Raw genomic sequence first — 23,756 nt, 5'->3', positions numbered from 1 at the left:
TCCGGCAGATGCCCCTCAGCAGTGGATTTCGGCAGCATGGCTTCAGTCATATCAGAGCCACCAGCAGAACTATTTGAATGGGCCAGCTGCAAGGCCTAAGATTTTGTGTGATACCTTCTCTGCCCCAAACTCTGTGCCATGTTAACTGGGTGTCTGAAAAAGGCTAATATGCCCAGACCAGGGATCAAATTCTCCACTCCTTTGTACAGCTCCAAACCCCTAGTAACCCCAGTGAAGTCAGTACTACTATTACGTATGCCAGTGTAAACAAGTGCAGAATTTGGCTCTGCTTTGAGGGTTATTTTGGGAATGAAGACTCATGAGGCCAATGGATATAGATATCCCTTTAAACTGGAGGTTGCGGGGGAGGGGTGAAAGGAAACCTATAATGTACTCCAGCTATAACCAAGATAAAAGAGGGATATATTCTGATTTCCCAAGGATTCAACTTGTTTTCACTACTAAATTCTGTCAGTGTGAATCAGCTCATAGTTTAATCCATGTGGCAATGGAGAATAAGTAATAAACACTGCACTTATATTGGTAGATCCTCATGATGTGTAGGGTACCTGTGGAGCATTGTTTCAACTGCTGTTGTGGAGATTACTGTTGAGCATGTGATTTGGTTAATGAGCCAGGTATTTTTCCTCTTTTAAATATATGCCAGAGTAAGAGGTAATTGTTTTCTCTGGTTTTCAGTGTCTGACTTAAGATAGAATGAGAGCTTTTATAATACCAGATAAATATGCTCATGGTACCTAAGAGGGAAACAAAAGGTGACAGTGATTTGCCAGCAGTCAACCCGTACATAGGGAGACTAGCAAATCCTCCAGTCACCTAGCATGTCAACTGTTTGCCCATTCAGTAAACCATTCAGATTCCAAACAGCACAAAGTAAGATCAATGAGTCATAATTTGCTGGCATTTCTCTTTTTGGATGCTACCTATTCTGGTGTACATACTACATGTTAAATCAACATTCATGGCTTTATACTCAGGGTACTGAGGTTATATTCTGGATTCTGTGGTTAAATTATTAGTGTTGCTCTCCATTTCTAGCTCCTTTGGATTATATAGTTAAACTGATGTCCTCGTGCTTCCTCATTCATTTTTAAGATCAGCTGTGACTTTATTTTCTCTTTCAACTTTTTCTGTAATTTTGCCATGTCTCTAGACTGACAGTTTATGGCTCCAATCTGCTTTGGATAACTCCTTCAAGCAACACCCTTTTCCATCTGTTTTATGTATGTGTTAAGGTGGACAAGTTGAGGGTTTGTTTGCATTGTTGCAGACTAACTCTGGCAATGGTTCACCTGCCAAATATCATGAGTGGGAGCACTGACTTCTAACCCAGAAAAAGTCTATGCTGTTAGCATACAAGTCCTTTTTGAAAGAACAAATTACAGTGTTACAAAAGGTGCACTTTGCTTTTGTTCTTTCTGGTCCAGTGCTGTAGACATTTTGCACTGGACCAGAAAGGAGTATTTTTGCATTGGATCAGGATTAGGAGTATTTTTCCCCACGAGGATGACAGTACTTAGAAATCCATTGGTTTCATCTCATTTCTGAAACCCTTCAAATATTCATCAAGACAATACTTTTATTAGGTTGACATTAATAAGGATAAATGTCTCCATAATTTGAATTATATTTTTTTCAATTCATGTATGTTAATGACAATTTTTTATTTGAAGAATACACAATATCCAAGAAAATACATGGTCATTTTGTTCTTTGACATCATGCTGATTAGTGCAGAGGATCTGGTATATGGTACGTATTTTAGCTGGTGGTGCTGTCAATAGTTCAGTACCCAAGACTTTTCATTATAAGACCCCATTTTCAGCTTTTTAATATAATTTTTCCAAACTTTAACTGTTTAGGCTGAAATTTTCCATGTTGGGCATCTGTCTCAGGCTGTTTTTTGTTTGTTTGTTTGTTTTTAAGGTTTGAGCTAAAATGATCCAGCTGTTTCTGAGAATAAGATTAGGGGAAAATACATTGTTTTACTCATGTTACAAAATGTTTCACAACAGTTTTGTTGAGAAGATCTATAACCTCCATGCTTTGGACCAGAAACTTGAAATTTGGCAGACAGGTTGCCCTGGTGTCAGGCATGTGCCTTTTGCTACCCCTGTGAAATTTAGCCAAAAAACTAAAAATCTCAGTTTGCAAATGTGCAGGAGAAACTTGTTAAAGTTTGGCAGCTAAATTCTTTGAACATTCCATCTGCACAGAGCATGCTTCATCCCTTACCAGTTTCTACACATTGATTGGACTGTTCATGCACCATCCTCATAGAGCCATTGAGCGTGTTCTCTATCCCAGGCTTCAGGGGCTGAGTGGGATTTTCCTGGCAATTGTTGCTCCTAGCTGCCACAGGTTGTTGTGGTGCTGGATATAGCGTACAGGAAGTAGGAGCAAGGAGCCTGTCTCTCCTGTGTGCTCTCAATGCCTCTTCTGCTGATGGTATCCAGACAGCATAGAGGAAAAGCAAGCAGCCACACTGGAATGCAGAGGGTGAGAATTGGGAAGGGAGCAGCAGAGGGATAATGGGGAGCAGAAAATGAGAGGGAACAGAATCAGAGGGTAGTAGGGTGACCAGACAGCAAATGTGAAAAATCGGGACAGGTGGGGGGTAATAAGAGCCTATATAAGAAAAAGACCCAAAAATTGGGACAGTCCCTATAAATTCGGGACATCTGGTCACCCTAGAGGGTAGGAGAATAGAAGCCAGTGGAGCCGGAACAGGGGAGGCCAGGGCCCTCCCACTTTTTGCCCAAGCAGACCCCATCCCCTTCCTCTCCTCTCTCTTCTGAGGCCCCACCCCCTGGCCAGGCCAGCAATTGGTGGAACCTAGCTGGGGAGCCGGGGCAGACAGTTGTGGGAGCCGTGGGGAACCCTCCACCTGCCCGTGGTGTGGGGGGCTGGGAGCAGCCCTGCCCAGCCCAGGGCAGGTGCAGGTGGAGGGTCCATGACACCGGCTCACCAAAGCTGCCTGCACAGCTCTCCCCTGACCCAGGGACACCTCGGAGCCGCAATGTGCCTATGCCCTGGGCAGGGATACGGGCAGGGGGCTGCTTTCCTCCCACCCCCACCCCAGGAATGGAAGAAGGATGAATAGGAACAGAACGGGAGGGGGCAAGAGCCAACATATTGCAGGAGTGGATAGGAGGAGAAGGGAGGAAGGGGGTAGGGAGAGGAGCTGGGTGAACCTGGGGACAGAGGGGTTTATAACACTGCCCCCTTGTGTGTATGAATTATGATGCAATCTTTAATGGCTTGACCACATACTATTTTTCCCATCGGAGGGACGGAGCTCTGTGAATGAGTCAGGGTCGTGTAGGGAATGAGGCTGTAGAAACCCTTCTCATTTGTTGTAGAAGGAGTGTAGCGAATGAGCAAGGGATTGCAGGAAGCAGTCTTGTGATTGAGGCAGTTGGATGTTATAGAACTGGATTGCCTCTGCCTCTGCCTCAGAGTTCCTGTATGATGGTGGGCAAGCCACATAAACCAAAATGTTTACAGTTGGCCACTAGCTGTGTGTTCCTCATTATCTGGGTGCTCAGTGTGAGTGACACCCTGGGGTCTGATCTGCAGAAGTGTTGAGCATTTACAGCAACAACTGAAGTCAATAGGAGCTGTGCTTTGAACATACAAACTGCTGTATAATGCTAAATACTCTGACAAATCAGGCTGTAGGTATCTCAAGTTGGGCATCCAAAACTAGTGGATGTTTTTGACATTTTTGGCTTTAATCTGTCTGTGCGTTAGTCTCCATCTATGATACTGATAATACCACTTATTCTTACAGGGGTGATGTGTAGATAAATTCATTAATATTTGTGAAATTCTCAGATCTGGTAATGAGAGCACCATAGAAATGTCCAGGGAGAAATGAATAATTTTGTATTTAATACCGGGTTTGTACAGCGTATAATTAAAAAAGCTCTGTGGCCGCACATTGTAAGATGGGGATAACAAGAAATATTGAATAACTACCCATTTACCGAGTGAGACAGGAGTCCTGCGATAAACAGAGTATGTGATCATGTAATTAAAGTTTGTATCATAATGGATATGCACAGTAGGGCCAAATGAAAATTGCCTGTGCATCCTTAAGTCTGGCATTTTCTAACTTTTCAGTGTTTGGTTTTGAAACCTTAATGATCTTTTAACATAATGTTTTGGGATATAATTTCATATTTGGCACTATGGTACTGTACCTTAATCTGAAATTAGTTTGATTCATGACAGGGCAATGGGCACCAAATGTTGACTGATGCTACTGAACTAAAGTAGATCAACATACAACCATTTTAGTATGGTGATCTGGATTTAAATGCACCCTACATCACAACTGAAATAAATTTGACTCAGGAAAATGTTTTCCACGTCACAAAACCACAACAAGGGAGGTAGTTTCTGCTATTGCAAGGAAAGGCACATTGAAGGCTGGAATGGAGCTGGATTGGGAAAGCTGTGTGGGAAATGTGTCTAGCATGTCTGCTCTGTGTTTGCCTCCCACCAGTATTATTAATTTGCTCAAACACTAAAATTAATTATGTTCACCCAAACTTTAAAGGAAACACCTCCAACATTGACACATGGACAGAATGGCATTGCTAAAGCTCTCTTCACTTTGTAGCAGAGGTGCAAATGCAGTCTAAAAATATCTGTTCATTTTAATAGGCTTTCTTCAGAAATTTCAGTAAAAAATGAAAATTCATGAAGATACACTTGTGTAAATTATTCATAAACAAAAACAGTGTGAAGCTGTATTGATGCTGGTGTTGCCATTGCTACTGTACTGTGAAATAGGGGTAAGGTAACAGCAGAGTACCTGTCCTTTACCCAGGCTGCTTTCATCTTTCTAGGGCTTGTCTACATGGTAAGTTACTGTGTGGCAAGCTAGGGTGTGAATCTACACTGCACTAGCTAGCTATGCACTAACATCCCCTTTGGACATTGCTCCAGAAGAGTGAAAGTCTTGGTGTAGTACACTAAGCTGCACTCCAGAACTCTCACTGGGCTGTAGCAGAGTCCACAGAGAATGTTACTGTGTGTGCGGCAAGCTGGTGTGATGTGGATTCACGCACTGGCTTGCCAGGGAGTAACTCTGCCATGTAGGCAAGCCCTGAGACTTAGGATCATGAAAGTTAGATCAAGAAAAACCTTACTTCATCGCCTTTCCAATGAAGGTTGATATCTAATACCATCTTCAGCCCATTATTCGTATTCTAGTTTCAGAGCATCTCCAGCATCAGTGCCTCCTGTTGGTTACTGCAAAGAATTTTTGCATGAGGTGATGCCGATCCATTGTGTTGGAAGTAGATGACGTCTTGTTATGGCATGAAGAAGGAAGCTGTTGTTACAATCCTTGTATCAGCAGAAAAATTAACTACTTATTTGTGCACCTTGCAACACTGATTCTACAAAGGGTCTTTCTTTTAAAAATATAATTATGAAATGGTTAATAACACTTTAAGTAGCTTTGAAAGCATTATTCTTGCTTTTATTGTGTTGGAAACTATATTTAGATTTCATAAAAGATAATAGTTAAAAGAAAAATGGTATGATATATTAAAGTCCGTCCATGACTAGATCTTTTTTCTCTGTACCTACAGTACAAAAATATTAGCTCTTGTGTTTTTCTTGGAAGCGAAGGGCACTAGGTATTCTATTTTACGTGCAGAATTTTTCAGTAATTTCCCACAAAATTGACCATATGCCCATTATTGTTATGGGTTGGGCGAAACATCATTGAAATTGATGGGATAAAAAAGGGCCTCACACCCAGGGCCGTCTCCAGGCACCAGCATTCCAAGATGGTGCTTGGGGCAGCAATCTGCAAGGGGCAGCAGTCCCTGTTCTTTTGCCCCCAAGCAGCACGCCGAATTGCCGCCGTGGTGGGCGGGGGCAGTCCATGTGCCCTTAGGGCGGCAGGTGCGTTTCCGCGGTGGCAGCAATTCGGCAGCAGCTTCTATGTTTAGCTGTCCATGGCGGCTTCAGCTAAACATAGAAGCTGCCGCCGAATTGCCGCAGCTGCGGAAACGCACCTGCCGCCCTAAGGGCACATGGACTGCCCCCGCCCTCTGCGGCAGCAATTCGGTGCACTGCTTGGGGTGGCGAAAACTGTAGAGCCGGCCCTGCTCACACCAAAACACCCGCATATGTCACTGCCCCAGAGCAAAGGCCCATCTGAGCCTGCCCAGGAATTAGAACAATGTGGGTGGAGGGTTTTCTCTGGGTGTTGTTTGATAGAGGTGTGTGTGTCTGTGTGTGTGTAAGAAGGGGAGAAACACATAAAAGCAGAGAGTAGGCAGCAAAACAGAACCCAAAGAAGCACTGAGCATGGCCTTGAGAAAAGAGTAGAGAGAGAGCTTTTTGGGTTGAGCACTGGCTGAAAGGGTCATGGAGATATGAGCAAAGAAACTGTTTCCTGTTGTTTGACACCTGTGTTCAGGGGAACAGGATTTTGTACATTCTATGTAAATAATCAGGATTGTGTCACCAGACACTCGACTCCATCATCAGTTTCTCTTCCTAGCTGAAGCAGCTCTCAAGGCCCTTAACTTTGGCCAATCACTTGGGTCAAAAGGAGTATTGTTGTGTGGACAAGACCACCCTACCCAGTCAGAGCACAGGGGCTGAAAAGGGATGGACCAAAAAAGCCCTTCATGTAGCAACTACAAATTGACAGGGTGAACCCCAGCTGGCAAAATTACACATGTCAACAGTCAGGCTGGAGTTTGAACCCTGGAGCTGTTTGTGATGGAGCATGGAACGTGCTGCTACTTTGGAGTAAGCTTTTCTCGCTGCTTTTGCTGTTGGTCCTTTTTCAAAGCAATAATAGGAACTGTGGACATAAGGTAAATAAAATGAAAATAAGCAAGAACATCTTGAGGCAGCTTACACTCATTCCACCAAGAAATTAACCCTCTCCAGGAGTCCAAACCTTGGCTGTTCACAAATCAGAACATTATGTTTAGTTGTAAAGTCTTATCCCCCCATTACAAGCCTGTTTAGGATTCCAGAGCTCCTCTCGTGAGCCACTCTAAGATCACATGCTGAAATCCTGCAGTAAGATTCAGGGTAATTACTGTTGAGTCATATTGGCAGGTGGGGTCAGTTAGCTCCCAGGCTATCAATGGAGCCAGAGTGTATTTTTAGGTAAGAAGGAGTCAGGAGTCAGGACCAGAGAGGGAAATCCCAGGCACATACTAGCATGTTGTTAGAAGCATTAGCTGAGGTTCATATTGTGCTACAGTTTTTGATTTAACAATAATAATAGAAAAGTGCTGAGTTTGTAAAGGATCTGTGTGTGATATGTTGAGGACTCAACTTATTCATACATCCCTAATTTCTTTTTGGAGTAATTGTTTGTTGTTTAACACCCACATGGAAGAGGTGATGGAGTATGTGGAATCACCTTCCTTTTTTTCCCCCACCCCAAAAAGTTTTGCTTTTAGTAGCAGAAAATAGCAGGGCCAGAGTGTTTGGAAAGTGAAGAGCAGCTTGAAGTTCTACAAGTGAGAACATACATTTACTTTTCAAACTGCCTTTTCATTCCTCTCAAAATGGCCAACGTACACATCTCCCAAAGACACCTCAAAACAGTAGTGCTTCCCATACAGCTCTGTCCTGCACTTCCTGATACTGCTTCAGAGATGTAGAACTGTTTCTTCTTTCAGGCTAATACTCCCTAGATACCCATCTGGCTAAATTAATAGCTATATCCATTAAATTAAGTATCAATTGAAAAATAAATTTAGTAATTGTGAAAAGGGGATATGGATTGGGGTGAAAGCTTTACAAATATAATGTGATAAACAGACGTTCTCAATGGAGTTTGGAGTTAGCTAATCCTTCCTGAACAGCACGGAGGAATGGGGGATGAGAGGAAAGCAGAAGACTGGGTGGATGAACCTAGAAAGCAGGCATAAGGATAAGAGATTCTGAATGCTCCAGCCAGTCAGATGCAGGAATGTGCCATCCTAGTGGCTCTTCAGAAGCAGTCATTTTGTAAATCACTGTTTTTTTTATTGTTTCATGGCTGATACTGAAACCATACTAATATAGCAAACCTACAAATCAGCAACTGTATCATCCCTGTGCACTGACTATCTGGGATGGTTTAATTTTAAATTAATCATAGAGAAAAACCTCGATTTCTGTTCCCTCTTGCCTTGTCTCCCCATTCTTGGCCCTTGAGTCAAGGCAATAATCAACCCACCTTTCCACTGTTATCTTCCCTGGTGCCCTGAATCTCCACACCCTGAACCCTTCTCAAAAATCACACTCTATACTTACTCCTTCAATAGCTATTCACCTTCCATCACCTCTCCCACAGCAAACCCCTGCTTGCTACCAGCTGGTATGCTGCCTATTTCATGGTACCAAGACTGCTTTTTTACAATACTCTTCTCTTGTTGGAAACAGACTCTCTCTTGTGATCCTCATTTTTCTTGAACTCAGTTGTCTTTGATGCAGTTGATGATGATTGTGGCCTTCTTCAGTGGGTTGGAGTCAAAACCATTTTGTTCACTTAGTTACATGTTTACTTTTCCATCAGCTACTTCTTGTGACAGGCAGTATGAACTCCTCTTGCACAGATCTTTCCACTCCAGTGTTCTGAAGGGTTCAGCCCTTGAACCAATCTCTTCAACTTGGCTTATCATTACCATGCAAGTGATACTGAAGCCTTTTCTCTTTCAATCTTTTGGGCCTTTCATCATTTTCTCGTTGTGTGAATTTTCTCAACACCTCTACTTTTTGTAACTTACCTCGAATCCAACATGTCCAGAAAGGCTATCTACTAATTTGTTAGGAAGAGCATTTCAACCAAAACTCTACCACTTTCCTTTTTGTAAAGCTTCCCAACTCAAATCTTATATCTGATCTCATATTTGATCCTGTTGTCAGGAACTGTGTTTGACTTGAAGCTAAACTCTCATTAAAGTCTTTTACTGAATGTTTAGGTACACATGATGGAGGACTGTGGAAAGGGATGAACTTTAAGAAAGACAGAGAAAAGACAGAAGAAAAACATTCACAAAAATGTTCCACAAGGTACAATGGAAAAGGGCGACAATATCAGATACAGTAAATTCAATCATTCTTCTCACCTATAACACTGATGTATCATATACAGACACAAGACTGCATTTTAGGATTATGATTCTGAGCTGTCTTGTGCTTCCACATCTCTTAGGTTTGGAATTCTGTCTACTGTTTCTACATAGAACAGCTATCTCTGTTCTCATAACTTCTATCCATTCAGGTCCAGTCATCTGGAAAGCTGTAATTCCATTTTTATGCTCTCCCTAAATCTCCACTCCTGAGTCTTCAGTTTGTTCAAAATCCAGTTCCACCACCACCACCCCCTGCACCTGGAAAAGGGAACACATCTCTTCCATCTTCAGAAATATTCCTTATCTTCTTGTCTGTTCCAGAATCAAGCTCTATGGACTTGTCTCCTCGTCTTTCCAACCTGATTGTTTTATATTCTACTTTCTTTTCTCCATGATCTTCATTCCAGACTTAGTTCTGACCCACTTACTTCTCCACAGCAGATTCTTCTCCCTCATACCCTCTGCACCCACTAAATATCCAACACCTTGACTGTTTTTTTTTGTTTGTTTTTTTACATCCTACCTATTCTCTGTGGACTCCTATTCTTGGCCTCAATTCAGGAAAACCATATATGTACATGCTTAAGTCCATACCTATTCAAGACAACTCTGAAGCACATGCTTATGTGCTGTCCTGAATAAGGGTGCTTTCCTGAACTGGGACCCCTCTCTAACACTCAACTGTTACTCCTTGAGCCTTCTACCGGGTAGTTTCCTTGTGTTCTATCACTGGGACTACTTGGCTAGGAAGGGTAGCAGCAATCTGACCTCTTAAGAATGTAAGTTGTTCAAGGCAGGGACTCCATCTCTGTTTTGTAAAACATCAGGCTTATTTCTTGGTCCATATGGAATCACTGATATGACTTGGAGTTAAAATAATGCTAAAAGATGGTGGTATTGTAAACAGATGGTGGTTAGTCTGTTCTATTTGTGTACATTTTTAAAATAACCATTTCCTCCTCTTGTAGTTTTTATAAGAAACAAGAACTCCAAAAGCAGATTGTTGGCATTATCGTAATTGCTTTCTCATTGTCAGAGTCATAGTTCACATGTGTTTCTAGTGAAACATTTTTTTAGAACTTAACATATGGAGTTTTTTGCTCACTCCTTTTCAAGGAGTTTATCTTACTGATTGAGCTTATAGTTCTGAAAACATTATATCACAGCTTGTTTAGTTTATGCTTGTTTAGTTTTGTCACCATAATTTTCTATGTCCTTAGCACTTGTGAGATTTTGTTTATTGTTTTGTTGTTGTATTCAGATGCAGATTTTCATTTATAGCATCTGTATGGTTAAAAAAATATATTTAAGCCAGCAGAAATTGATTTTAGGGATGGGGAGGCTGTCAACCAAACTGCTTTTATTGCAACACTATTGTACAGATAAAAGACCATGAGACTTATTCCAGCTGAAATACAAATTATTTTATTGCCGATTACTCACTGATTTACGCTACTTAGGCAATTATTAATTCCACTGGTATTGGCTAGGAATTTACATTGTATGTTTTTTGAAATAACTATTTTATTTTAGCCAAAGCTACATGCTTCATTATTATTGAAGGTGAAAATAGAACTGCATATGTTGGTGTTTTGTGCTATTTCCCATGCACTGTGTTATAGTTATCAATAAATATGTTATCATAAGGAATTCTTTGTGCGAAATTATGTTTATAATTTTATAGTGGTACAATTAGGGGGCAGACAGGTCATGTTGACATCTTCTGTGAAGGCCACAATACCCTATGCAAGTTTTAAAATAATAATAATAATAATAATTAATAATACTGTCACCCACCCACTATCAGTCCCGTCCCCCCCATTCCTCCCAAAAAACTTCCTACTCATCCTCCAATTTATGACGTTTGGTCTCGGTGTATTTTTTGTTGTCTGCCTTGTAAGACTATAGAGTCTGTGGGGAAAGGACCTTATCATGTTCTGTATGTTGTAGAGCACAGAGATCTCTGTGGACCTCAGTAACACAGATACAACTGTAACATCATTGGATTTGAACAGGAGTAATTGAGGGTAGAGTTTGTGCCTTTGGTTATAGTGATGTTTTTAGTAACCCAGTGAAAGGATAAACTGTTGCTAGACAGAACAGGCCGCAAGCAATAAGAAATATCATATATTACCTTAGCAGGCATGGATTAAACATATTTTAGAAGAGACCATTTCTTCCCAAAGGTTTAAACCATGAAGGGATGTAGTCAGAAAAACATCATCTGGGCCTTAGAGCTTTCTACAAGTGGCTGATTTGCATGTGTAAAATCATGACAAGGTGGCATAAGGAAAGAAAGCAAAAGACATTAGAAAGAGGGAACTCCATGGGGGAGAGGGGCTCCAGGATCCTAAGTCACTCGTGAGGTACTGAGTGCACTCTCTTGCCCTTAGTCCAATGTCTGCTTTGTATTTTTGTTATTGTTCCTTAATCTACTTAGCACTGTGCAATGGGATGAAATCTTGACCCCACAGAAATTAATGGCAAAATTCCCATTGACTGGGCCAGCATTTCACCCCTGAAGTTTTGCTTAGCAATGTCCCTACAGACATTTAGCTAAATAATATGAATTAAAACCTTGGAACTCCTGGAGAAAGTGAGCTTGAAGAAATGGCTCTGAGACAGATCTACTGCAAGAGTCTGAGAGTGACACTCTGTCAGCTAGTCAACAAACCAGTACAAAAGCCTGGTCTATCTCAGTGGAATGGCCAAAAGCAGGCAGGATAGCCAGACCTTATCTTGGCTGGAATCCCCTGTGCATTATGATCTTACCTACTGCTTTAGACTGACTCTGAGTTCAATTTTATGGTGCACATGGGTATTATTTTTTTTCTTGATACTGCAACATTACTTTTCTAGGGGTCTGCTAAAGGCAGCTGCCATGTTTTGTTCAGTTCAAATGTAATCTGTTATAGAGGTGACTTGCAGTGTGTTCTTGAAAGGAGAGGTTACTTTAGTTCTTTATTGTTTTCTCATCATGTAAACCAGAAAAATCAATCAGATTGAAAGTATATGGTTGCCCTTTAATGTATGGAAAAATGTATTAACCTTTCCATGTCCGCTTTGCGCACCCACTTTTAGATGTCAACAGCCTACCAGTGACTGATTTTTGAGGCACTGGATCAAAAAATCTCAGCCTAGACTGTCTCACCTTTTTGTGTTAAAATATAAATCTATTACACGCACAAAATGCAACTCTGCTGTAGCTAATTGTTTCAGTGAGTTTTGGGAACATGCCAGGGAAGGTAGCCTGCTGTTTTTGTCCTTTTCAAATGTAAATGTTTAATCAAGCCTAGCTGAGATGATGTGCAAAAGTGTATGTACTCAATATTCATGGTTCCTTTTCTGTTGTTGCAGTGATCTGCTGTCTTCAGAATACCTTGAGAGGCATATCGAGTATGGAGGAAAGACAGTGGAAGTTAAAGTAAGAGTTTGCTTGGGATTATGAGGGTTCCCCCCATTTTTTAAAATGTTTGTTTAATGGACACTCCTTGATTTCACTGTAACCAGTGAATTCGGATTTTAATATAAATTCCTCCTATGAGTCAGGCAAGTTTTGTTTCGTCTAATTTTTAAGCTTCTTTTTTATTTTACATTACATAAATATTCATGACAAAATTATACTTATGAGAAATGTATATGCTATAGTTTGTTTTACTTTCCTTTGTTCTAAATATGTATGTACCAACAAAAGTGCAACAATGACTCTTTTACGTCATTATGTAATGATACATTACATAAACTTACTAAAAGGCCAGGATTGCTGTTTTTATGGGTTTCCTCATATACTTGAGTATAGCAAGTTATATAGGACGGTAGTTCCAAATATTTCGCCATCTTGAAATAGCAGGTTCCTTTTGTAAAAGGTTTGTTGAAATGCCTATGAAATATAGTTATAGTTGTCTCCTAAGAAATATGCCAGTCTGGGTCCTTTTTTGCAGGATGTTAATTTCTATTCTCTCTCTGTGTTTATACTAATTCAATGAAAGCCAGCCTGATGATCCTCTCTGTCTCTCTGAATGTGCCAGCTGTATTTTCAAATATTCATTTATGCTGGTACTACGTACATTTGTACTTAACATTAGATTTTACAAAACCATCAGTAATTTCAGAAAGAATAAAATTAAATCAGTATTTACATATATCTCCTCAGAGTTGCTGTGAAAGAGTCTTCTGGTGCATAGACAATATCTCATGGAAGTACGGCAATAAAATAAATGTAGACTGTACACAGCATGTATAGCGGTGAGAGTGGGTCATAATAGTAGCTCTTTTTAAAGGACTCTGTCAAGTCACGTGTGGCCCAAAATTTAGGTTTTGTGAAAAACAAAACCTCCTGAATTGAAGACTATTAAATGTTCCCTTGCAATGAGACAGCAAAAGCAGGAAAGGGCAAAGCAAAAATTTGGTCAACTGAACACACAGAAGTATTTGTCCACTTCAACTAGTTAGTAATCATCTTACCCTTTCCTAGAATTTTCATATATATTATATACTTTTGGTTCCATAGTTTATATTTATGCAGTGCCAAATTGAACATGAAGAAACACACGTTCATTTATTGTAAAGATCATTTTCACAATGAGTCTGTGCTATATTGTACAGTCAAAAAATCTGACTGTAATCCAAAATTTGACTCAAAGCAGAAATACAAGATAACAGCTGTAGTTAATTAAAAAAAAGTTAATCCATTTCTCTGTGTTAGGTAATATATACAAATTGGCAAACTTAAACATTGTTTTGGCTGCCCGCAAGGCCTGCATCCCCCTCTCATGAGCAGGGCCGGCTCTAGGCACCAGCGTTCCAAGCATGTGCTTGGGGCGGCATTTCTCAAGGGGTGGCATTCTGGCCCTTTGGGGGTGGCTCTTTTCAAGGGGCGGGACTCCGGGTTTTTTTGGTTGTTTTTTTTTTCTTCAGCGGCAGCACTCTGGCTCTTTTTTATTTTTGCTTGAGGTGGCAAAAAACCTGGAGCCGGCCCTGCTCATGAGTAATCCTTACTTCAGTGAGTAATATCTTTGAAGTCAATGGGACTACTCAGGCAAGTAAGGAGTACTTGCATGAGCAAGACGTAGCAGGATTGGGGCTTTAAGACAGGATTTTTATTGATTTTCATAGTGTGGATCATATTCTAATAGAGTGTGTCTCATAAGCCACTCTTCCCATTAACGTGGACTACTTCTCCTTCCATTTGCAACTGTGCATCATCTCTGTAGCATCTTCAGCAATTGTTTTCCTTCATCTAGATTGGCACCTTGAAATATGCTCTGAGTAAGGAGCAGCACATTTTTTCATCGCCCCAGGAGCAGAAGACAAGACTGGTTGTGAATCAGACCATCACAGTTTCGTCCCTTCCTCTCCCTTGGGGGGTGTGTGTATGGAAAATAACCTGCACCAGCCCCTTTCTTTACTTCAACTTTCCATGTCTTGCTGCCTTCCCTGCCCTTCCTCCCCCAGAAGAAGTAATTGCCTTGGCGAGGCTGCTCTTCACCCTGTGTTGCAACCTGTAGCAAGGCTCAGAATGGCACCATTGAAAAGTAATCCCAGCATTTAAAATGAAGTTTTAGCTCCTTTACTGCCATTTAATAGCTGCAATCAAGGGGGAGAACCAGTCTGATGGCCGCACATTTCAAAAGAGCTCATCAGCCACAATTAATGCCAGATTCTCAATAAAAATAAATAAATAAAAACCCTGAGCTCCCATTGGCACAGTCAAGAAATTATGCTGTGATTAGAATAACAGAGACTTGGTGGGATAATTCACATGACTGGAGTACTGTTCAGGAAGGACAGGCAGGGCAGAAAAGGTGGGGGAGTTGCATTGTATGTAAGAGAGCAGTATGACTGCTCAGAGCTCCGGTCTGAAACTGTAGAAAAACCTGAGAGTCTCTGGATTAAGTTTAGAAGTGTGAGCAACAAGGATGGTATCGTGGTGGGGGTCTGCTATAGACCACCAGACCAGGGGGATGAGGTGGACGAGGCTTTCTTCCGGCAACTAACAGAAGTTACTCGATCACAGACCCTGGTTCTCATGGGGGACTTCAATCACCCTGGGAGAGCAATACAGCGGTGCCCAGACAATCCAGGAAGTTTTTGGAAAGTGTAGGGGACAATTTCCTGGTGCAAGTGCTGGAGGAACCAACTAAGGGCAGAGCTTTTCTTGACCTGCTGCTCACAAACAGGGATGAATTAGTAGGGGAAGCAAAAGTAGATGGGAACCTGGGAGGCAGTGACCATGAGATGGTCGAGTTCAGGATCCTGACATAAGGAAGAAAGGAGAGCAGCGGAATACGGACCCTGGACTTCACAGAAGCAGCTTTTGACTCTCTCAGGGAACTGATGGGCAGGATTCCCTGGGAGACTAACATGAGGGGGAAAGGAGTCCAGGAGAGCTGGCTGTATTTTAAAGAATCCTTATTGAGGTTACAGGAACAAACTATCCCGATGTGTAGAAAAAATAGTAAATATGGCAGGCGACCAGCTTGGCTTAACAGTGAAATTCTTGCTGATCTTAAACACAAAAAAGAAACTTACAAGAACTGGAAGATTGGGCCAGGGAGGAGTATAAAAATATTGCTCAGGCATGCAGGAGTGAAATCAGGAAGGCCAAATCACACTTGGAGTTGCAGCTAGCAAGAGATGTTAAGAGTAACAAGAAGGGTTTCCTCAGGTATGTTAGCAACAAGAAGAAAGTCAAGGAAAGTATGGGACCCTTACTGAATGAGAGAGGCAACCTAGTGACAGAGGATGTGGAAAAAGCTAATGTACTCAATGCTTTTTTTGCCTCTGTCTTCACGAACAAGGTCAGCTCCCAGACTACTGCACTGGGCAGCACAGCATGGGGAGGAGGTGACCAGCCTTTTGTGGAGACAGAAGTGGTTCAGGACTATTTAGAAAAGCTAGACAAGTGCAAGTCCATGGGGCCGGATGCACTGCATCTGAGGGTGCTAATGGAGTTGGTGGATGTGATTGCAGAGCTATTAGCCATTATCTTTGAAAACTCATGGCAACTGGGGGAGGTCCCAGATGACTGGAAAAAGACTAATGTAGTGCCCATCTTTAAAAAAGGGAAGAAGAAGGATCTGGGGAACTACAGGCCAGTCAGCCTCACCTCAGTCCCTGGAAAAATCATAGGAATCAATTTTGAAGCACTTAGAGGAGAGGAAAGTGATCAGGAACAGTCAGCATGGATTCACCAAGGGCAAGTCATGCCTGACTGACCTAATTGCCTTCTATGATGAGATAACTGGCTCTGTGGATGAGGGGAAAGCAGTGGATGTGTTACTCCTTGACTTTAGCAAAGCTTTTGATACAGTCTCCCATAGTGTTCTTGCCAGCAAGTTAAAGAAGTATGGGCTGGATGAATGGACTATAAGGTGGATAGAAAGCTGGCTAGATTGTCGGGCTCAATGGGTAGTGATCAATGGCTCCATGTCTAGTTGGCAGCTGGTATCAAGCGAAGTACCCCAAGGGTTGGTCCTGGGGCCAGTTTTGTTCAATATCTTCATTAATGATCTGGAGGATGGCGTGGACTGCACCCTCAGCAAGTTTGCAGATGACACTAAACTGGGAGGAGAGTAGATATGCTGGAGGGTAGGGATAGGATATAGAGGGACCTAGACAAATTAGAGGATTGGGCCAAAAGAAACCTGATGAGGTTCAACAAGGACAAGTGCAGAGTCCTGCACTTGAGATGGAAGAATCCCATGCACTGTTACAGACTAGGGACCAAATGGCTAGGCAGCAGTTCCGCAGAAAAGGACCTAGGGGTTACAGTGGATGAGAAGCTGGATATGAGTCAACAGTGTGCCCTTGTTGCCAAGAAGGTTAATGGCATTTTGGGCTGTATAAGTAGGGGCATTGCCAGCAGATCGAGGGACATGATCATCCTCCCCTATATCTGGAGTACTGTGTCCAGTTTTGGGCCGCAGACTACAAGAAGGATGTGGAAAAATTGGAAAGAGTCCAGTGGAGGGCAACAAAAATGATTGGGGGCTGGAGCACATGATTTATGAGGAGAGGTTGAGGGAACTGGGATTGTTTAGTCTGCAGAAGAGAAGAATGAGAGGGGGATTTGATAGCTGCTTTCAACTACCTGAAAGGGGGCTCCAAAGAGGATGGATCTAGACTGTTCTCAGTGGTACTAGATGACAGCGTAATGGTCTCAAGTTGCAGTGGGGGAGGTTTAGGTTGGATATTCCAAAAAACTTTTTCACTATGAGGATGGTGAAGCACTGGAATGGGTTACTTAGGGAGATGGTGGAATCTACTTCCTTAGAGGTTTTTAAGGTCAGGCTTGACAAAGCCCTGGCTGGGATGATTTAGTTGGGGATTGGTCCTGCTTTGAGACGGGGGTTGGACTAGATGACTTCTTGAGGTCCCTTCCAACCCTGATATTCTATGATTTAGGTATCAAAATAAGTGGCTAGATTTTCAGGACAGCTCAGCATGCTGGGTATGTCAGTGCTGAATATGCTTCAAAATCTGGCTGTCGTTTCAGTGCCTCAGTAGGAGCAGGTGCAGAGCTCTATTGAAAAAAAATGTGGCCCCAATTTTGTGTGCTGAGCACTTGAAAATCTAACTGTTGGCTCTTGTGAAAATCTGGCCCCACATGACCTGCAAGCTGTTGGTCCTTAAGATACTGAAAGAGAAAGAAGCGGAGGAAAAGTCGAGAAATGTTTATCATACATATTGGAATCTGGACTCTGTAGTTCAAACTGTTCTCAAAATACATATACAGACATAGACTCCTTACATGATGATGATTCAATACTTTAATATTCTGTGATTGTTTTACTGTGTCATAAAATCCTGCTAAAAGGGTGCTTGTTCTATGAATAAACCAGTCAAAACATAGACAACAACAAGAATGAAGGGATCACACAGACTACTTAAATATTTGTTAAAAAAGAAAAAGCTACTGAAAGAGCCAGACTTGCATCAAAAATAAATTGCGTAATAAAAACCACATTGCTATGTGCCATTTCCTAAGCTATCCAGCTCCATTTCTGAGGCTGTCAGTTACATAATAAGGAGACTGAGTCTGGTGTACATCTTGCTGTTTCCTACTGCAAATATGAAAGGCCCTGAACACATTAAAGCTGCCATGGTCCAGCTACTGTGAGAGGAAGGGAGCACGGCGTGGAGCTCCTACTCCGCTTGGGGAAAATACTACTAGTTGGTGGAGCCGGTAGCAGTGCCAGAAGGGAGAAGAATAGGTATTTCAGCAAGGGGACTCCACCTTTCTGCAGAGGGTCCGGAGCTGCGGGACCAGCGGACCCTCTGCAGGCACGTCTGCAGGAGGTCCACCGGAGCCGCGGGACCAGGGACCGCCAGAGCGCCCCCCATGGCGTGCCACCCTGCTTGGGGCGGCGCAATTCCTAGAGCCACCCCTGGATGGGAGAGGATAGAGGAGACCCTCCACCTCTCTTCCGACTAAGAGGAGGTGGCAAGAGAAAAACCTCACTCTTCATTGTCAACTCTCTCTCATTTCTGGGGAAGTTGGATGAGAAAATAGAGCTCTAGCCAGATTACAAAGGCAACTAAATGGCCCTGTCAAATCCCTTTCCCTACCTGGCACTCGACAGAGTGGGGAGGATAGTCCGGTTTTAAAATATTTGGTTTTATGAACAGTGAAGTGCTTTCTTTAGCTTCTTCTTTCCCCTACATCACATAGCACAGTGTAAGTAGCAGATATTGCCACTGCTGTCATCAGCAATATAGGAAACAGATGGGAGCGCTAATGCGCTATGGGAATGCAGCTGCATACGCAGTCATCGTTTAAAAATGTTACGAACGTGGACATGCCAAGGGGGTGGACAGATGCTTGCTCTAGCTTATGCTCTTTGTAGAATTGGGCAAAACAACTGTGATCCCCTAACCAAAATTTCCTTTTCTGAAGAAAATGTTCTGGTTTTCCGTCATTGCTGACAGTGTTTTAGAGCGGAGGGGGATGGGGGGGGGAGAAATATCTGTCGTTTGAGGATCCAGTTGTTAAGGAATGGAGGGATTTTTATTGACAGGCACCTCAATTTAACATATCCTTTTGCAACAAAAGAGGGTAAATTCTAATTTATTTGTTGCACAATTAATTAGTATTTATGGAGAACTTTGAAGATGAAATGCACTATTCTCTAATTGCTAAGTGTCGGAACATCATTGGATGAGACAGGGAAGCACACCTCCTTGCTAGCTGCTCCAAACGCTAGGTATGCAGGACCTCAATGTTGTTATAATATCAGCCAGCAACGCCCAATATTAAAAAACAAAACAATAGGTTAAGGGGTTTTTTTTGTTTGTTTTTTTGACCTGCATGTTAGTGAAATTTTGCTACCAGTAAGGAAATCTGATCTGTCATCCTGATCTCTGAACTCTGTCTAGAGGCAAAGAGAATACTCAATCAATCAATTAAGAAGAAGCAGACCACCCTCTTCATGCATTACCTTTTCCTGATTGTGTCAGTACAGATCTTTCGAAACTCCAAGCACACAAATGCTCAACTTGCATACACTTTACCTCACTGCAGTATATCTCTGTGTCCTTTTATCTCTTTTTACGTTATCATTCTGTCATTGAGGCTGTCGCTAAGATGAAAGGCAAAATACAGCTTGCAGTGCTGAGTAATCTACACAATGGGATTTTTCTTCCTTAGACTGAACAACTTGTATCTATTCAGTGACATTTTCTCTTATAAAATATTTTCATTTTTTCACATTAGAGCAATATGCATTTTGCTCATTATCCAAACAGAATTGTCATGCGGACCTACAAAAGTTCCTAGATAATAGTTTTGATACAATTAAGCAGAGATATAATGTCCAAATCGGAAAGATTGTATAGGTGGATTTATATGTATATTTTTAGACAGAATGATTGATTGTAACCACAGGCACTTTTTCTATTTCTCAAATAATCCAATACATCACAATGTATGCAAGTTGTAAACATGCTGTACATAAGTTATGCAAAACAAACCAACCCATTCTATGGCCAAAATGTTTGAAGTGGAATGTAAATCCATATGTAGGCACTTAATTAAGTTCTTGATCCTATACCACTGAAGGTACTGGAAGCTTTGCCACTAAGGGTATGTCTACACAGCAAAGAAAAACCCACGGATGGCCAGTGCCAGCCGACTTGAGTTCATGGGGCTCAGACTGTGGGGATGTTTCGTTGCTGTATAGACTTCTGGGCTTGGACTGGAGCCCGAGTTCTGGGACCCTCCCACCTCACAGGCCCTAGAGCCCGAGCCCAGACATCTACACAGCAATGAAACAGCTCAAGCCCCATGAACCCAAGTCAGCTGGCACTGGCCATCCATGGGTTTTTCTTTGCTGTGTAGATATACCCTTAGTTGTTCAGGATCATGTTCAGACTCTTAATAGCTTGATTTGCAAAGGTACCAACTACCTGTAGCTCCCATTGACTTCAGTGGGACCTGGGGGCACTTCTCAAAAATCAGGCAACTTACACCTGGTCTACACTACATAGTCAGGTTGATGTAAGCCACCTTGCGTCGACATAGTTGTGCATGTGTCTACAATTAAATTTGTCCCCCACACATGTAAATTCTCCATTAAGCCAATATTTCAATACCACTTCCCTGAATGGCGTTGAGCTAAGGTAGATATATTGAGGTTAACGCAATGTGAACGTAGACACTGTGTTAATCATGTTGACTCTAATAATCCTCCAGCATCTGTCCCACAATCCCAACACTGACTGCTCTGGTCACAGTTGTGAACTCTACTGCCCGGGGCTCATGGAGACTGGAAGACACCCATCCCCCATTTAAAGCCTGTGAGTTTTTGAAATGCCTTTTCCTGATTGTCCAGCTTGGGGAGCACACCTAGCAGCTCCCATTGTTGTGTGCAATTGCCCAGCTGACCATGCTGGCTGCACGCTCCAGACACACTTTGGCTTGCAGTAGACAGGAGATATTGGATCTTCTGGGCCTGGTGGGAGAAGAGGCTGTGCAAGCCCAGCTACAGACCAGCCCTAGAAACATGGACATTTACGAGCCGATTGCATGGGGGATGCAGGAGGAGTATGACAGGCATCAGCAGCAGTGCTGCATGAAAGCAGAGGAACGGCAGCAGGCATATTAGAAGGCAAGGGAAGCCACCAGTTGATCCGGTGCAGAGCCGCAGATCTGCCACTTTTACTAAGTGCTGCTTGCCATACTTGGCAGAGAACCCATTACCACCATGGATACCTCAGAGGACCCAGAGTCACAGGCCCTGCTGTGAACGGCGAGGATGAAGTGGATGAAGAGAAAGAGGATGGGGGGCATGTGACTGGAGGGCCCAGATATGCCATGAGCCAGAATCCGTTTGAAACTACACCTTAGTCCAGTCAGTCACGGATATTGAGCATGGACAAGTCTGGTGCAGGGGAAAAGAAATTGGGTAAGTGTGTAAATTTATTCCCATTACAGTGCACAGCTATCAACTTTTCATGAATTTGCTTGTACTACAAGAGGTTGTGTAACCTGTGGGTGGGTTAGAATTTACTTCATTGCCCTTCTCTAGTGCCTAAAAACCCAACTCCCATAGAAAAGTACCTAGAGACCCAGAATTCAGTCTCTCAGGATTTTCAGCAAGAATTGAACAAAGTCAACTCCTCACATTCAAGTCCCAAAAGAACAAAAGGAATTAACTGAACAAAAGGACCCAACTCATTCCTATCCACCCCCAACTTTATAAAATCTTATGATAAAGAAACAAATAATTTAATTTTTACAACATAACATGGCTATTTTATAAGCAACACACATTATCTTCACAGTTATACATAAACAAATAAAGAAAACAAATTAAAATCTAAACAGGTCAGAAACACAATGAGAAGAAACTCAGAGTTCCCAAAAGCTTAGGCTGAGTTCACCTGAGTCTCAGTTAGTCTTGATCACCAAATCTATACAGTTTGCTGAGTCAAAAACAACATCTTCTCTCCACTTGCTTGTAGGAATCTTCAGTTGGAATCCACGCAGACTCTTCCTCTGCAGTCAGCCAGTCAGCTGATTAAGCAACCACTCAGCTTAACCCCCCCACCGCAAATGCTTCAGAGTTAGGGAAAATAGCCTGCTTTCTGCTCCTGTGGCTCAGCTTCTTCCAGCCCACACTGGGCACATGGCCTTTTGTAAAGCAGCTGCCCTGACTGCTTGCCCTTGTGGAGTCTGAGTTCAGCAACAGGGAACCTTCTGAGCACACCCAAAACTACCACACTCTATTCTAGAAACTTCTGAGTGTGGACAGCTAATTGTGCATATACCTAGCAACAATGAACCAGACCCAACTCATTCCTATCCACCCCCAATAGATCTCTTAGGTACATGGGTTACAGTAGTAGGACAACAAAAAGAAGTAGAGTTGTTATCTGCTCCTACAGAGTTAGGCAGGGTGGGCTATGAGGAGTAGTTTGTTTATGTACACAGGGACATCCCTTGAATCCTCCTGAGACATCTCTATGAAGTTTTCATGGAGGTACTCTGACGACCTCTCCTGAAGGTTTATAGGGATGGTAGCCTTATTTCTTCCTCCACAGTAGGACACTTTCCTGTGCCAGTTGGCAATAACTTTGGCAGACACCATTGCAATAAACAGAATAGCAGCATATGGGCCCAGACAGCTTCAGGACGCCAGCTGCAGCTAGGCTCTGTGCCTTTGGTGCTATCAGCTAAAATCGCCATTACCTGTGGGAAATGGTGCCAATGTTCAGTGCCATTGCCCTATACTTAATTTCAGGCAACCGAGCAATTCCCTCCTCATTCCCTCACTCCTGGTGGGCCATACACCCCATGACTGGAACTGTGAGTGATACTGTGCACAAGCACTCTGATGCAGAAGCATGGCTTGTTTAAAGCTTTAGGGGAAGAAGAGAAGGGAGTTCTGAATCTTAATTTTCACTTTCTGTTGTGACTATATTGACAATACTACCTCTGTCTGGTTTATCTGTAGCTGCTGACATTGTGGCCTTCAGGGATTCCCTCGCCACACTTGTGGAACACCTAAGCCAGATAAGGAGGAGAAAGAAGAGGACTCTGGATGACATGTTAAGTGAAATCCTGCAAGCCAGTGCAGCAGACCATGAACAGAGGTCCTGGAGCATAAATATTGCAGACTGTATGGAGAAGGAAAGAATGGACAGGAGAGAGGCCCAGAAGTCAGAGAGGGAGATGCACCAGGACATGACAGGGCTTCTCTGTCAGCAAACACAGATGCTGTAGATTCTTGCAGACCTGCAGGTTTAACAATCCTGGGCTTGCCTCCCTTTGTAGTCCATGGAGAACTCCAGTATAGCACCTCCCTACAGACCACTCTCAAAATTACTGCATTCCTACCCTTCTCCTCCACACTGGGGGACATTAAGGACAACCATAGCTTCACATACACCTACCTGTGATAGCCACAGTTGATGTATGTGCGGCTAAAATAACATTAATGTTCCTTCTACTTTAAGCTCTGTTTCAAAAAATTATTAAGGTTTAAATGTATTTGCTTTTGACTTGCACAGAATTTTTTTGAAGTGTTTGTTACTCTGTTAAACTCTATTGTTTGGAAAATAATTAATCTTTATTAATTCCCAACATATGCTGCAGAATACTTAGTGGGAGTGAAAGCACCC

General features: G+C 42.4%; 1 protein-coding gene across 1 annotated transcript in view; it reads left to right on the top strand.

Moving 5' to 3' along the window:
* ADAM22 (ADAM metallopeptidase domain 22) overlaps positions 1-23,756 on the top strand; it is a 205,948-nt gene that overhangs the window by 74,669 nt on the left and 107,523 nt on the right. The window contains exon 4 of the mRNA XM_045003043.1: positions 12,492-12,558. Coding sequence (XP_044858978.1) covers positions 12,492-12,558 — 67 coding nt within the window. The remainder of the gene's footprint in view (positions 1-12,491; positions 12,559-23,756) is intronic.

The sequence above is a fragment of the Mauremys mutica genome, chromosome 2 (assembly GCF_020497125.1).
Source record: "Mauremys mutica isolate MM-2020 ecotype Southern chromosome 2, ASM2049712v1, whole genome shotgun sequence".
Taxonomy (NCBI): Eukaryota; Metazoa; Chordata; order Testudines; family Geoemydidae; genus Mauremys; species Mauremys mutica.
This window is presented reverse-complemented; position numbering and strand designations above follow the sequence as displayed.